The following is a 17,688-nucleotide window of genomic DNA, read 5'->3' as shown; positions in this document are numbered from 1 at the left end:
AAACATGGTATTCTGTTTAATATTGCATCTGTGGGGTACGAATTAAACAGAAAAATTAATCAATTTCCACCAATCTCAGATGGCTGTCATTTTAGGCAATATCATCCTCTGCTGGAAATCAAAATTCACGTCACAATTACCCTCGCAAACCCGGAAAACAGGCTAGCAGACTCCCTTTGTATGCTGTCGGTTGATGACATGGTAGTTTGAACATGAACAAATATGTTGTTCTAATTAACTGTCATCAACTGTCAGCATATACAGGTCTCATTTGGTTGCGTGACATAGGGTAGTTGTGACGTTAATTTCGGTTACCAGCAGAGGGTGATATTGGCCAAAATGGCAGCTCCCTTAGATTGATAAGCATTCGGTTTAATTCTTATTCATGTAATGCAATATGAACCACAATACCGTGTTTTGATTAGTGGTGGCACATACAACTAGGACTACAACTAACGATGTTTTTTTTGTTCGATTAATCTGTCTTTTTTTTTTATGAATCCGATTAATCAGATTTAAAAAAAAAAAAAAAGACAAAACCCCGCCCACCCCCAAAAAACCAGGACATTTCAAATTGACTGTGCAGAAAATGCACAAACATAAATTGATTATGATTCAGTTACCAGTTTTGTCTGTAACATGAGAAAATAGGCAAAAAAGTTGATAATTGTTTTCCAAAGTAAAATATATTTTTTTTAATGAAACACAAGATAATCAGTATCATTTATTATTCTAATAATATAATTATTAATATTTACTGTTGAGAGGCTGAAATTCAGAGGATTTGGACAATCAAGTTAAACAAGGTCTCTAAACGACTAATCGATTATCAAAAATCATTATCGATTAATTTGATAATCAGTTTGTTGTCAATCGTTGCACTTCAACATACAATATATTGCAAAAAAACCAACAACAAAAAAAAGTGTGTTTTCTTCCCCTTTAATGTGACCTATGACATGTACAACTCAATTGAAAAACAAACTGAATCTTTTCAGGGGAAAAACACAATAACCTGGTTGCACGTGGTATTAATGGGGCACAACTGGATGTTATTGGTCTTTTGTTGATTCGAGATAACGTTCCTCTTGATGGCCAGCTTTCTAGCAAAACCAGAGTGTTCTGTGCTAAGTACAGACTGCTATTTGGAAGTGTCCAAAGGCCCCCAGATCCAGCTCCCCAAGAAAAACAGCCTGAAAGCATGATTCTGTCAACACCATGCTTCACTGTAGGTAAGGTGTTCTTTTGGTGAGGAACAGTGCATTGTTTCAAGTGTTTTTTTTGGCAAAATGTAGCTGGGCTTGGAATGTTTTTCTTTGAAAGACAGGGCTTCAGTCTTGCCACTCTACCCTTTCGCCCAGACATACAGTATGAAGAAGATGGGAGATTGTTGTCACATGTACTAAAGAGCCAGTACTTGCCAGAAATTCCTGAAGCTCCTCTTATGTTGCAGTTGGCCTCCGTGACCAATTTGCTTCTCTTTTTTCCAACAATTTTGGAGGGACGTCCAGTTCTTCGTAGTGTCACTCTTGTGCCATATTTTCGCCACTCGATGATGGCTGTCTTTACTGTGTTACATGGTATATTTAATACCTTGTAAATTATTTTGTACCCTTCTCCTGACTGATACATTTGAACAGTGAGAGTCTTGTGATGCTGTGGAAGCTTTCTGCGAACCATTGCTGTAAGATGTGACAACCAAGATGTCAGGAAAACCCTATTAGAACATCTAAACTTTATTTGAGGTTAATCAGTGACACTTTGAATGGTACCAGGTGTGTGCTGACTTCATTTAACATGAAGTCTCCTAAACCATCACTTTTCAGGAAATCAAAGGAACAGCATGTTTGTTGAGCGTCAAAGGAGAGCAAGCCATTTTTTTTAAATAACAGATCCACGTGGGGACTGAGCAACAGTATAGATTTGTGAAAAAATATGAAATTGACCAAATTTGGACATAAGAGGCTTCGACCAGATGCCAGCCACGAGTTTGAATGTGATTGGTAAATTCTGAAAACAGCCACATGCCCATTCATAGAAGGGTGTGCACACTTGTGCAACCACACTAGGTCAGTGTAAAATACTTTTTTTTTTAAAAAATTGAGTTGTAAAGGTTATAGGTCAATGATGGAAGTTCTACAATGATGACTCTTTTTTAAAATCACAAAAACATGGCTTTTTGACAGGGTGTGTAGACTTTTATGTGCACTGTATATATGTATTCAAATTACTTGTAAATGGGAATGTGGAGGAAAGGATGCCATATTTTACTTTGGACTGCGGTCAGTTAAAATATAAATGCGGACATCATCATCTTATCGTGTTGCTACAAGGATCTGCTCCTTTAAACATTTCAGCTTTGAAATAACTGAGAAAACATTTTATTTCAGAAGTTGTACGATGACATCATCCAAGTAACACCAAATGTATTTTTTTCCCCAAATGACAGACTAGCAATTAAAGAAAACTGCGGAGTTTGATCACTCTAAACGAGTCAACCTTGTGTAAAAGGAAGTCTGTATGATAAATTTAAGTGGCCAATAAATGAAGAAATTTGAATAGTTGGCATATTTCTAGTATTTTATTTTCATCCAATTTCATTTGAAATGAAACAAAGTGAACAAACAGCATTCATTATCTGTTGCGAACAGTACAAATCGTAATTATTGCAAACAAAAAAACTGTAGGAATTTTGCGCTAACAACTATTTGTTTTCCACTCATCGAAAAATCATTTCTGTTCAGATGGACTGATCCACTTTATAATTTAAAAACATCACTTAAATATGAGCCCACCTATTCATCTGCTTTGATTGTGTCCCTGCACATTCCCAAAGACACTTAAGCACAGCATCAGTCAAAACAGGGTGATTATGAAAGTAACTCGAACCAATTTTCCTCAAGATGACACAAGATTTTTCTGTTGCCCTACGTTCTGAGCCACTAGTCACTGCTGTTTGACCATTTAGTTGCTTAGCAACCAAAGAGGAGTTACACTTTACAGATTTCATCCTAAAATGACGCTGTGCGAATACTGTTTTGACCACTAGTATTTGTTGTGAAGCTCAGGGGTTCGTCTTGTTTTGCTTTTTGTACTGAGTTTGCTACATTACAACAAGCATACTACCCAATGAGTTATGTTGATAATTTAGCTTTTATTAGACCTGTAATTTATCAAATTGCATATCTTGGAATTTTTAAAATGGTGTCATCAAATCCCCATTCATCCATTATAAGATATTTAATGTTTATAACAATGCATACAATTTTCAGACGCTCAGTGTCAAACCTTTGGGCATTGTTGTTCCGCGATACGTTTTTCCGAAATTGACAGAATTGAAGGCCCTGTTTATTTATACATTAAAGTCACTATCACTTTTTTGTGTTGTGCATTTGTATACTGTATATTTGTGCCTTATATTCTTGCTTGAATTTTGTGTGACATTGTGTTTTAGTTTGCTTTGTTTGATTAGTTGTACCACCACCAAAGTCATATGGAGTTACTTTCACAACTCAACTTGTTTATATGCCACATGCTATATATCAACCATATCAGTTTTTTATGCAAAATACTGTATTTCTTTTTATTTCTTTATTTGGGGAAGGATTTTGTTTTAGCTGTACAATTACTGTATTGTTATCTGCTGAAATACACATTTTTATGGAAGACAGGGTTTGTTTTTTGTTATACCAAGTGAAACTGCAGGACACAAATTACGTTTAAAATAACAATGTACAAATACAACAAGTTGAGATTCTGGATGCCAGTGACACCGTCACATGTATCCAAGTAATTCGGTTATTGTTTGCAAATAGGCTACTCTTCATCACGCTAAAACGTCAACATTACAAAGTTTCTACTTCTAAACAAATAGCGGTTTTGCAGATGACGACCACATACTTTACTCCCTTCTTAAGTTTAGTCTTTGGTGGTTGATACACACGAACTTACACCAGCCAATCATTGGCTGTTCTTGATGTTGCAAATCATGCATTCCATTGTAATTATGGGTTTTATTAAAAAAAAAAAAACCTTACATGGGCTAGTTCTTTTAAATCTCATGCATGCATTATTTTTCTGTGTTTCAGGTTGAGTTTCCAATGGATTGACACTCGTGTGCATCAGCTTATCCTCATTTTACTCTTATATCGCTCTATACATTTGCTCATGTTCTTCTAAATCTATATTCAAAGTATGCACTATGTGTATCTGTACATCATAAATCTAAAGAACAATATAATTTGTAAAGCAATGACGTATGGCTAGCATTATTTAAGGTACTCTGTTCTGTTTAAAATGTGAAATTTGTGTCAGCAGTTCACGTAACCTTTTCTGCATCCAAAAATGCCCCTTTCTGGCACCCCCTTCATAAGTAATATATAATATGAAAATGTTAATTTTCACAAAATTTTGAGCAAAAATGTAAATTTATACTTAATCTACAGCCCCCTCAAATTTGTTCTCATAAACCCATTTGGTAACCTCTACTGTACAATAGTTTGACCAATGACTGAATTCAATTTATTCCGTGTTTGAACCATAACTCCGCCCCCAGCCTATATAATGTATGGGTACTGAAATGATTTAATTTAATTTATTGAGATGTACCTGTATACACACATGGATGATTTTTTTGGTATCCCTCTGTTAATGAAAGAAAAGAACCACAGAGGTCACATAAATAACTTGAATCTGACAAAAGTAATAATACATTTTAAAAAATTATGAAAACTATCCCTCCATTTTCTGTACCGCTTATCCTCACTAGGGTCGCAGGCATGCTGGACCCTACCCCAGCTGTCTTCGGGCACGGAGAGAACATGCAAACTCCGCACAGGCAGGGCAGGGATTTGAACCCCGGTCCTCAGAACCGTGAGGCAGATGTGCTAACCATCATACTATATCGTACCATTGTTTTTGTCGGTTTTTAATTCAGAAGTAATGTCTAATTTTCATTGGTTAGTTTTCATCAGGCGTCACGGTAAGTCGGCTGGTTAGAGCGTCAGCCTCACAGTTCTGAGGATCCGGGTTCAATCCCCGGCCCCGCCTGTGTGGAGTTTGCATGTTCTCCCCTTGCCTGCGTGGGTTTTCTCCGGGCACTCCGGTTTCCTCCCACATCCCCAAAACATGCATTAATTGGAGACTCTAAATTGCCCGTAGGTGTGACTTTGAGTGCGAATGGTTGTCTGTATGTGTCCTGCGATTGGCTGGCAACCAGTTCAGGGTGTACCCCGCCTCCTGCCCGATGACGGCTGAGATAGGCTCCAGCACGCCCGCGATCCTAGTGAGGAGAAGCGGTTCAGAAAATGGATGGATGGATGTCTTCCTTGGTCCTCTCCCACAAAGTCCACTTTGGCTCAAAGAACCTGAAACTATTGTCGGAAATGTTTCCTTTTTTTTTTAACGGTTTTGTTTCGGCAGTGGGCAAATGTATTGGAAATATTATGTTAATGCTCAAATGGGACATCATTTACTGCCAGCGAGCCAGAATTTCGAAAAAGCTAACGTGCGTCATTCTTTGCAGGCACTTTGAAAAAAGCCTAAAAATGTTCTTACCTATAAAAGGTTATTCTCAGGGGTTCACAACAGGGTTCCCCTGTTGTGATTGTACGACCTACGTGGAACGCAGCACAAAGTACAGGCATCCTTGTTATTTTGGTTTGCGACCGTGTCATTTTGCCGTCGCCACGCGGCTGAAAGGGGAGGGTTGGTTCTACGATGTCTATGCGCTTGACTCACTCCCGTTTTTTTTCAGCTTAGTTTTTGCGCCGCGTCGTCGCTAACTTTAGGTTTTAAAAGTAATGAGCTCTTTTTTAAAATGTAAGGAGTAGAAAGTACACATACTTGTGTTTAAAAAGCAAGGAGTCAAAGTAAAAAGTCGCCTGCTTCTTTTACAAACGGTCTTCAGAGTTCCTTATTTTTTATATATGTATTTTTCACATTTATTTTACGAACTGACCTTCATTGCCACTGAAGCTGCCACTGGAAAGCTTCTCATTATGTTGTTGCAAAACACCAGAGGAATCTGTGAGCTGGGAGTGCCAGGATGAGGCAGCCATTTTGCATTCACACAATAGCAGGCATCAAAATAAATGGTGTTATTTCTGAGATATGAATGACGATGTATGAATTTGTGAACGTGTCGGAACTATTGTATGTGTTTATCATTATTACAATTGCATAAAGACTAGAGTGTAATGGATGTAATGAGCTGTTAGGATCATTTATGCACTTGTATCTGCATTGTTTAAGGGCAACACATGTAAACTGTGGAACCTAACAAAATGTTTATGAAGCTGTTTATGTCTTTACCATTATGCAAGACCACCACCACCATTTGCTCTGTCAATAAGGACTACCTTTACTATGAATGACAAAATATTAAATCATCGATATCTTTAGCCATATATAAAACCAATTGCGAAATTGGAAGCTTTTTTTGTTTGTTATTACCATTATTGATCAAATTATATGAAAATGACCCATATATTACTGGACGGACAACTGAAAATGATTAAATTGTCATAATCTGGCTGTATGAGGGAAAGGATACTCAACGACAAGTGCAGCCAGTAGCCAGGATGACGGACTGGGAGCAAATGGCAGAATGATCCTTTTTGACTTGGCCCTCTGCTGTTCTGCAGTCTATTAAATCCACGGGGAAAAGTGACATGAGCTTGTCTCCTTAAGTGCCTTTTAATGAATTGTTTGTGCCTGGATTAATGATGTATATTGTGGCCCTGTAATGTGCCCTAATGACAGCGAACGAGGCGGCCTCAACTGGAGTATTAATTTAGGCTTCCTCCCCAATGATGATTCTTCAGTCAGTGCTTTGTGCGAGGATGCAAACAGGATTCATGGAGGCTTTCCTGCACGGTGCTGCTGTTTTATTCCTCACTCACTTTTCTTTATGAGGCTGTTTTATCCAAGGGGAGAACCACAGCAATTTGTTCAGCTATTTACTTGTTTGTTAAATCTCTGCGAGATGAGCATGGATGGATCTGCGGTTTGAGTCATAGAGCCAACCCAAAATGTCAATGAGGAAAAGGATTAGGTGAGAGTGAAAAGTTGTCCAGCTCAGACATATGAAGAAGATGGAACATTGTGATCACATGTACTAAACAGCCAGTACTTTCCTAAAATTCCTACAGCACCTTCAATGTTTCTGTTCCTGATCTGTTTTCTTCCCATGCTATCATCAGTTTAGGAGGGACGTCCATTTCTTTTGACACTGTTGTGCCATATATTCTCCATCTCCACTTCATGATGTCTGCTGTCATTTTGTTCCACTGGAAAAAAAAAACAATTACAATGAAGTTGGAACATTGCGTAAAGCAAACAAATATATAAAAACAGAATACAATGGTTTGCAAATCATTTTCAACCAACATTCAATTGAATACGCTACAAAGACAAGCTATTTCATGTTCAAACTGATGAAGGTTATTGTTTTTTTGAAAATATTCTTTCATTTTGAATTTGTTGCTTGGTTGCAACACGTTCCCCAAAAAGCTGGGACGGGGACGACAAAAGACTGGGAAAATTGAGGAATACTTCCAAAACACCTGTTTGGACCGTTCCACAGGTGAAGAGGTTAATTGGAGATAGGTGAGTGTCATGATTGGGTAGAAAAGGAGCATCCCTGAAAGGCTCAGTTGTTCACAAGCAAGGATGGGGCGAAGTTCACCACTTTGTGAGCAACTGTGGAAACAAAACTAGTCCAACAGTTTAGGAACAATGTTTCTCAACATGCAATTGCAAGGAATTTAGGGATTCCATCATCTGTGACCCATAATATTATCAAAAGCTTCACAGAATCTGGAGAAATCTCTGAAAGTAAGCGGCAAGGCCGAAAACCAACATTGATTGCCCGTGACCTTCGATCACTCAGGCGGCACTGCATTAAAAACCGGCATCGTTGCGGAAAGGATATTGCCACGTGGGCTCAGGACCACTTCAAAAAAACTTTGTCAGTTAACACAGTTAGTTGCTACATCTACAAATGCAAATCAAAACTCTACCATGCAACGCGAAAGCCATATATCAACAACACCCTGAAACGCTGCCGGCTTCTCTGGGCCTGCGCTCATCTGAGATGGCCTGACACAAAGTGGAAAAGTGTGCTGTGGTCTGACGAGTCCACATTTAGAATTGTTTTGGGAGATCATGGAGGTCGTGTCCTCCGGGGCAAAGAGGAGAATTACCATCCGGATTGTTATCAGTGCAAAGTTCAAAAGCCAGCATCTGTGATGTTATGAGTGTGTGTTAGTCCCCATGGCAGTGAAGGCACCATTAATACTGGAAGCTACACATAAGTTTTGGAGCAAACTACGCTACCATCCAGGCAAAGTCTTTTTCAAGGACGTCCCTGCTTATTTCAGACAATGCCAAGCCACATTCTGCACATCTTACAACAGTGTGGCTTCCTAGTAAAAGAGTGTGAGTACTCGACTGGCATGCCAGCACTCCAGACCTGTCCCCGATTGAAAATGTGCGGCACATTATGAAGCGCAAAATGTGATAACAGAGACCCCAGCTTGCTGAGCAAGTCCACCTACAAAGCTTCCACAATTGGTGTCCTCAGTTTCCAAACGCTTATTGGGTGTTATTAAAAGGAAAGGTGATGTAACAGTGATAAACATGACTCCTGCCCCAGCTTTTTTTTGGGACATGTTGCAGGCATCAAATTCAAAATGAAGGAACTTAGTACTTTCAGAGATTTGTCCAGATTCTCTGAAGCTTTTGATGATATTATGGATGGAATCCCTAAATTCCTTGCAATTAATTGTATGTTGAGAAGCATTGTACTTAAACTGTTGAACTATTTTTGTTCAACGCAGTTCAATTGTCCTAGTCTTTTGCTGCCCCCGTCCGAGCTTTTTTTAGAACGTTATGCAACCAAGCATCCAATTCAAAATGAGATATTTTCCAAAAAACAATAACATTCATCAGTTTCGACATTAAATATCTTGTCTCTGCAGTAAATAGGTTGAAAATAGGTTGAAAAGGATGTGCAAATCATTGTGTTCTGTATTATTATTATTATTTTTTTAACGTTTTACACAACGTCCAAACCTCATTGGAATCGGGGTTTGTACACTTAATTCCTTTATTATTCATTATTGTGTACCCGTTTCCTGACTGATACCTTCAATGAGATTCTTCTGATGCTGTATCAGCTCTCTGCGGACCAATGCTTGTGCTGTAAGATGTCACATTAAAAATGCCAGCAAAAGCCTACGAGAACATCTGAACTTTATTTGGGGTTAATCAGAGGCACTATAAATGGTGGCAGGTGTGTGCTGACTCCCAATTTACATGAGATTGAAACTAATTGATTGATTCTGAACCCAGCAACATTGTTGTTTATTTACACTTGCCCTTGCAATTGTTTTCTACAGGTTATAGGTTACTAATAGTGGAAAACGTGTTGAAATGTTGTCTTGGTCTCATTTTCTTATACCACAAAAACCTGACATTTGAACTGGGGTCTGTAGACTTTTAATATCTTCGTAACATTTGAAATGGGTTTCTTTGTATTTATTTACAAACCTTATGACTTTTCCGATTGGTTCAAGTTGACCACCAATGTCTCTTGAGGGTTTGGAGGCATCGGAGCTCAGATGAGCATGTCGAGCAATTATAGCCGGAATAATAACGCACTGATGGGGTGACACGATTCGCTCCACTGATCAGCAAAGTTCATGTGAAGTTCTAATTAAACACTAACTCGTTTCCAAATGAACGCACGCACGTATTGGTGTGCTTAAGTGTGCCGGGTGTAATTAGCTGCAAAGCATCTGAGCGAGATGGAAGAACAACAATGTCAAATATTGGAACTACACAATGTCTGGCACGTGTGTGTGTGTGTGTGGCACAAAAAAAAAAAAGCTTGCTCACAAGATAGGACTACAGTATATAACAAACAGAAGTGTATAAGGCAATTTATTACCAGGAAATGCTGTTGAAACATAAACTTGTTTGACCCAATGTTGTAGCTTTTGACCTGTTACCTTTGGTGCATTCAAGGTCCCTCTCAAACGGCACTCAGTGATATAAACAGCATTAGAATGAAACTTGAATGACTCGACGTCAAGACAAAGGAGGACATTACCAACTTTTTGTCTCTTCTCATTTACCGCAAAACAGCAACTTCACGCATACAGTAATTCAGCATCGGGAGATTTGCTTCAGTCTTACTTTTGAATAACAAAAAAATGTGATGGTTTTTGGAAGTGAAGCCGGGCGATTCAAACAAATTCCAACAATGACTCAAAATTCAAGATGTCTTCTGTGTGTATGCTTCAGTAAATAACATTTTTTTAAAAAAAGTCAAGTCATCAAATGACAACCATGCGAGAACTCATGTTTTGCTTACGTTTGGACTGTTTTTTTCCTCAAGCTCTGCTTGTCATCATTCAGTAATGTCAACAGTGGTTTGTTTCTAATGAGTCGAAGAAAAATCTAATATTCTTCTTCAACTCCAGTGTGCCAGGATCTCCGGAATCCGGAGTTAATTTCATTTTGGCCTCATGCTTGTCTTACCTTGACTTGTCAAAATGTCTTTGGCGAGAGGCGACTATTCCCTGCTCGATCCAAGCGACTGCCAAAACGTAATCAATTCACGATGAGCTGGAGCTGCGAAAAAATATGCAGCAACCCGTCAAGAGTTGAGAATCTGGAACCGAAACGTGTCCGACACGTGTCTCCAATGATCTTCTCGCCCTTTTGGAGGAGCATATTGATTTTGTGTTGTCTTTTGTGGACACATTTTATGGACTTCAGAAGGAATGCTGGTTGGCACTTGGTAGATTGACAGCGTCCGTTTGGCCGCCATGCATTTGTTTCAGAATCGTCATCAGCTCATAGTCACATTCACCATACAATTCCAAAGAGGCCGAGATGTTTTTTCTTTTTTTTTTCCAAAGAAGTGGTGGCACAAAAAGTGCTATGTAATTGTATCTCAGTGTTCCTGTGACTACATGTGATAACCAAATATAAATTTCTTTTAAATAAGAACATTTTATTATCATGTTTTTGTGTGTGTGTGTGTGTTATTCAAGTGTCACACTTCTTTTCTTTATTAAAAAAGACCTGTAAAGTTAAAATCATATATAGCTGTAAAAAGTGCCTTTCGTTTAAAATTAGCTGACCGTTAAGTGAATATTTTCTTTTTTTTTTTGGTTTGAAAGGAAAAAATGTGCTATGTCATTTGGTCTTAGATGTTTTGGAATTCCTGTTTTTTCTTTTTTGGGGGACTTTTGTCATTATTTCCTCTCACATTCCACAGATAAAACATATCTTATTTTAATACGTTAACCCTGATATATCGTTTGGTTGAAGTAAATCATTCAGTAGCCATGCTTCTTTCCAACCTTCCCATCATCAGTACCAACCCGAAGGCCAAATGGAATCACGAGGTGGCGCTGCAGCACTGACAACTCCTACACTATTTTTATTTATTTTTTTTTTTTTTGCGACCATCTCCAGCACCACAAACACTTCACTTTTCCCTCCTTGAAAGTCGAACGGGGAAATTTCACCTCAATAAAGAGGAAGGTGTAATTAACGTGACGCACTTTTAATTGCGTTTGCTGTAGAGATCATGTGACGGGCACACGGGTGTACTTTTTGGATAAGAGGGGCGCGCATAGCGGACTTAGAACAAAAGCACGAGCCTCTACAGAGACGGTGGATGTAAATTCTAACTTCATTTTGGAGGGAAATTAACTGCGCTTGGAATTACGTGCTCACATTGCCTTAAATTAGAAAACGCCATAAAAACAGCTGAGTTGGAAAAGGACACTAAATAAGAAACCACAACACTTAAACTTTTTACAGACAGCCATGTTAAAGGTCATTTTGTTTTATGACTTCATTAAATACGACGTAAGACGTAATTATATCTGACTGTTATATATAAATGACGGCATTTCTGCACGTTCGTTTAACAGTCGCAATTTAAACAAATGTGTTGGCTAATTTGTTTCTGATCAGGGTGGCGGTCCACAGCAGCGTCATCAATTCAAAGATATCCTGCGACCTGAAAGTAAATATGAATTCAACTCAGCTTTTCAGAAAATAGTATATACCACTGCAGTATTTTCTCTGAGTGTATTTTACCTTAAGCACTGGGGAAAAAAACACACACCCAAATGATTATTATTATTATTGCATGCATCTAATACCCCAACAGCACTCAAACTATGCTTTTATCGTGTGTTTATGTCTAAATATTTTATTTTTAGTGCATTTGTTTTTTTGTTTTTTGTATGGTTTAAAAGGGCCTTTCTGTGGAGCTACCGGGCCTCATAATAAGAAGGTCTGTTTTTAAAAGCAAACTGGTGCACAAAAAAAATAAAATAAAATAAAATAAAAACAACAATATTGAAGACATACAGTATGGCCTTAAATCAAGGCAGGAATGAGCTCACTCTTGATTTAAAAACACATTTAGTCCCGATATTGGAAAAAAAGCTGTTTAATATCAACCCGGTTATTTAAAAATGTGCAAGTCCGTTTGTTCTTATTAAGTGATGAAGTCCCCCACCCCCGCCACCACCCAAACATTTATCACCTTGTAACCCCAGTTTTATCCAGGGAATACTATAACCGCCAACGAACAAACATAAACATAACAAACAAACAAAAACAAAAACAAATAATCAACAGGAAAAAAATAAAAAAAGAACTAAAATAAAAACAGCGTTGGATTGGCAGATCTCGAGCCCACAACTTGGACTTGCAGGGAATTTGGACTTGAAGCGATTGATTAAAGCTAGTGAAGAAACATTTCGATGCAACGAGGGTTTCTCCTGCAGCGGGTAAAAGAATTCCGAGGAGTGAAAAAAAAAAAAAAAAAACCCTGGAAAGGCTGCAAATGTTTGGCTCAAATAAGAGGCCATCTACGGAATCAAAAGATGTATGTACATTTCGCTGTGGAAATCGAAATTCAAATACTATTCCCTACTTTAAAAATAATAATCATAATAATAATAATAATAATAATACCTGTATCCTCCTCTGTGTCCTCCACAAAATCCATTCCAGAATAAATTACAAAAACAGACAACACAAATACCAAACAAAAGGCTTCCAAGTGATGAAAAAAAAAAAAAAGAAACATTTAACAAAATGGCTGAAAGAAACTTTGTGGCAACCAACTTTAAAACAAACAGTGCGACAGGTCATAATAATAATCATAATATGATAATAATCATAATAATTTATAAATAAATTGTACTTTTCAATTGCTGCATTTGTGGAATATTAGTGTATGTTTGGGAACAAATAAGTCGTTCGAATTACTTTTGATCTTTTTAACTTTTCAGCCTTCTTTAAACCACTGAAGGCTTGAAATATGAAATCCAGTCTATAAAGCAAACGTGGGAATATGGAATTGAATTTACAATTTTCTGCAGTAGTGCGAGCAAATCAAACTTTAAGCCGATTTCAACGGACGTAGACGGGCAGAACGATAAATAACACACAGACACAAGGCAGCAGGTAGATTATGAAGGAAACTGGATTTTAAAAAGTCTTTTTTTTTCTTTTCTCGGGAATATTAATTCAAAAAGTGCCCCAGTGGAAAAAGAACGATGGAACCATGACATTTAAAGTACGTACAATATTTACAGATGTGATTATAGTGGAAATCAAGAGCCCGTCCTGACCTGCGCATGATGCAACCAATCGTTCTTGGAAGATAAAGGAGAATAAAGGCGAGGGGGGTAGGGGGGGGGGGGGTGGTGGTGGTGGTGGTGGTGAGGGGGGGGGGTGTTTTGATTCATCATAGGACTTTGGAGATAATCACGTCACAGCCACGGCCGGCTTGAGTCTGTGAGCCACGCACGCAAATATCATCGTCAATATCTTCACGAGAACATCGATGGGTGTTTTGTGTCGGATGATGAAATCCTGACGTGACCTCATCTTACTTAACAAACAGGAGTCGCCGAGCGGTCGAAATGAATGCAAAGCTGACAGACGCTCACTCCGTGCTCGACTCTTTGGCGGCCCGCAGCATCCAATCGAGCAGCGAGCATCTCTGCTGCGTGCAGGAGCCACACAACTAAAACCCCTCCATTTGTTTTTTGTTGTTGTTGCTTTTTGAAAAAAAAAAAACTTTCCTGTTTTTGTTTGTTTGTTTGAAATCGTGATGTGTTGTTGTGGCCCAAGCTATTCTGCGTACGTTTCGCGTTGAAAACAACAGCATCCTTGTTTCTTGTCCTCCCTGGATGTTGTTCTAACTCCTTTAGACAAATAATGGGGGAGGGGGCTACACCTTGAAACTGCGCCCAGTGGACTCACAGTGCTCGGCTGGTATCCTCAAACAGAACAGAAGAGAAGAAAACACGTCGATGCGCCTTGAGCTCTTGGGGGAGAGATGAGACGGGGGTCGTCCTGTCCCCCCCCCCCCACACACACACACACTCTCGTTCTCACTGCAGATATGTAAGTACTCACTGCTATTCGTTCTACAGAAAACACCCGTTCTGGTCTCATAGTCCAGTCCGGGGATAAATCAAAATCTCGGGGAAGTCCTGCAGTCGGAGCGCTCCGAGCGAGCGAGCGAGGCGGGCGGGCGGGAGGTCTCATTGAACCGGGGTCTGGACCCCGTGGTGGGGCGGCGTGTCCCCGTACACGTCCTCGCTCCCCGGCAGAGCTCCTCCGGGAGGCGTCATGCGCTTCTCCTTCTGTCTCCTGTTACAAAACCAAACCCTGACCACTTCTTTCTCCAAGTGCAGACTGTCCGCCAGTGACATTATTTCCGAGGCCGCAGGTTTGGGGCACTTCAAAAAATGGCTCTCCAAAGCCCCCTTGACTCCGACCTCGATGGAAGTCCGTTTTTTCCTTTTCCTGCCCTGCGCGGCGATTTTGTCCAGACTGGTGGGGCTGCCCGAGGTGGAGTCGGCCTCCTCCAGCCACTTGTTCAACAGAGGCTTGAGCTTGCACATGTTTTTGAAGCTGAGCTGCAGGGCCTCAAACCTGCAAATGGTGGTCTGGGAGAAGACATTCCCGTACAAGGTCCCCAGGGCGAGCCCCACGTCCGCCTGCGTGAAGCCCAGTTTGATCCTCCTCTGCTTGAACTGCTTGGCGAACTGCTCCAAGTCGTCCGAGGTCGGCGCGTCCTCGTCCGAGTGGTCGTGGTGGTTGGGGCCGTGCTGGTGCTGCTGGGACGGCGGATGGCTGTGCTCGCTCAGGTGCGGACTGTGGTGGTCCTCGTGGGGGTCTCTGAGGTTGTGGTGGTGCGGGCCCGGGATCAGCCCGTTGACGCCGAAGCTCGGCTGGGAGTACAGCAAGCTTTGGCCGTTGCCGGTCGCCATGCCGGGGATCGCCGACGCCGCCGCGGTGGCGGTCCTCCACGCCCGCGCGTCGTGGTGGTTCTGGTGCACCTGCAGGTGCGACGGCGGCCGCGACTGGTGCTGCAGGTTGCCGCCGGAGGTGTGCATGTCGTCCCGGGCGCTCTGCACGGCGGGTTTGATGTCCTGCTCCGAGGACCACGGCGCCGCCTCGCCGTGGGACAGCGCGGTAATCCACTGGTGCGCGTGGCTCAGCGCGTGGCTGTTGCTCTGCAGCTGGTAGTCGCTCTGCAACAGGCTCTGCGCGTCCCGGTACGCCGCCGCTTGCTGCTGCATGTTGCCGGGCTCCGAGTGCACGATGGATGCGCTGGAGGTGAGGATGCTGTAGTGGTTGGACGCTGCGGTCGCCATGACGCTCGCATTAGAACCAGCTCGCATTTGACGCACGCATCCTCTGCTGCTTCTGCTGCTGCTGCTTCTGCTGCTGCTGCTGCTGCTGCCTACAGGCGGCTCCCCTCCCAGGCGCTCTGCCGAGTGGACGCCGAGGCTCACCTGCATCCCCGCTCCGCTCCGCCCTGCGCGCTCATTGGCCGCGCCGGGATGATGGACGGAGTTGCTAGGGGCAACGGCGTGCCGATTGGCCGCGGGGAACTGGCTCGTCTCTTTGTTGATTGGGGTGTGAGAGGACGATGAGTGGAGGAGAGCGTTGGAGTGCAGCATGGAGGCGCAGAGCGGCGGCTTCGGCAGTGCCACACTGTAAGACAGAGTTGATTTATTTGGATTATCACGCAGTGTCATGACTGGAAGATATACTCACTCTTTAGTTTCGTAAAAGCGCCGGTGCCCGGCATTTACGATCGCCGTTACGAATGGTCGTGATATGAACATGTTATTACATGTGCGTTTTCCTGATCTAGTCTGTGTAAATCTTTCATTTGCATCATTGTAACAGTCTACGTTAGATTGGCATTTTAAATGTTTTTAGAAGCAGTCATGGTGCGACGTTTGGATTGATGTTGTACTGTGCATGTGCAACACATTTATGGACATATTGTTGTATGGCAGCCATTACACTTTTATCTTGTGTTTTAACTTTTGAATGTTGAAACTCGCTATTCAGTCTAAAACTGATCAAGTAATCCAAAAACTCGCGATAAGGATAAAAAAAAAGGCAATGTGAAGACGTGCCATTGTTGTATATGTTTACGAAATAGAAGTATTCAGTAAATGAAACCCGTTGGTGTTTGAATTAGCAAGACACAAAAGTTGCATGCGTGCTTTTTAAATTTTAATCATTCAGTTAAAGCAAACTCCAGACACAATTCAAAATTTAAGACAAACAGAAACAAGAACAAAATAATTCATTATTAAAAACACACTTTAATGGACGCGTCTTTAAGTGTCACGGATATCTTTGACAGCCATTAAATCGTTGTCTATATTGAAATATTTGAAATGGACCTGCAGGTTATGTTCAATGTATTTGTGTTTTATGAATAAAAAAAATATGATAACTAACAAACATCCGTTATTAGCAATTTGGGCAAAGTACAAACACGCAAGGTCGTTGTTATAGATAACTTTCAAAATGTTCCAAATGTTTCAATAAATATGTCATTCACAGTTCATGTGAGTATTATGTTAGCCAATCATTACAACTTTAGGGTCTTCAACTAACTTTGCAATTACTATTTGGTCATTAAAAAAAATAAATGTTATATATATATATATATATATATATATATATATATATATACTACACGTTTCTTGTGACGATGAGAATTATATGACCTGAAATTTGTTTTGCACCATTCTGCGAGAGGGCCATAGCAAAAACAAAATTATGAGAGCCTCCTTACATCACCAAAAGGGATCTTTAAATTATTGCCAGCACTTCAATCATTCATAACACTTAAGTTTAATGGTGTGTGTGCATGGGAAAAATGGCTGCTTATCACCCAGCAAAGCACAAACAGACCTAAATTAATGAAGAGGCAGTTTAATGTCCAAATCGAGGCCTCCGGTCCAGAGCAGAGGGAGCAGGATCCCCTCCCGACCCAGCTGCCGTCCCCCGGTGTCAGCTTCAGGGACCGGGACTTTGTCCGGAGAGGGGACATTCCTGGCTCACCACTGCTGGTTGCCATAGGGAGACGTAAATGAAACAACAGCAGTGGCGTTGCTCCCTTCCCCCTGCCTGAATTCGCCCGTGCTATCTAAAGGCCTCTATTTAGAGAGGCTCTCTGCTGTGGGGACAAAGCCTGGCCGGGGATAAAGGAGGGAGGAGGAGAGAGCACAGAGCCCTGAGAGGGAGAAAAGGAGAAGGAAACCCAAAAGATGAGCGAGATTATGTCCCTCCTCAAAGCTGCTCCTCACACTCCACTGAGAT

At 40.9% G+C, this 17,688-nt stretch overlaps 1 protein-coding gene across 1 annotated transcript; it reads right to left on the bottom strand.

Moving 5' to 3' along the window:
• Positions 1-14,594: 14,594 nt before the first annotated feature.
• pou3f2b (POU class 3 homeobox 2b) lies at positions 14,595-15,889 on the bottom strand. Its single transcript, XM_061675520.1, is given in 2 exon segments — positions 14,595-15,818; positions 15,821-15,889. Coding segments are annotated over 2 exon segments (1,293 nt in total).
• Positions 15,890-17,688: the final 1,799 nt, after the last annotated feature.

This window comes from Phycodurus eques, chromosome 4, assembly GCF_024500275.1.
Source record: "Phycodurus eques isolate BA_2022a chromosome 4, UOR_Pequ_1.1, whole genome shotgun sequence".
NCBI classification, from domain to species: Eukaryota; Metazoa; Chordata; class Actinopteri; order Syngnathiformes; family Syngnathidae; genus Phycodurus; species Phycodurus eques.
Note: the sequence above shows the minus strand (reverse complement) of the source record. Positions and strands in the feature narration are given on the sequence as shown.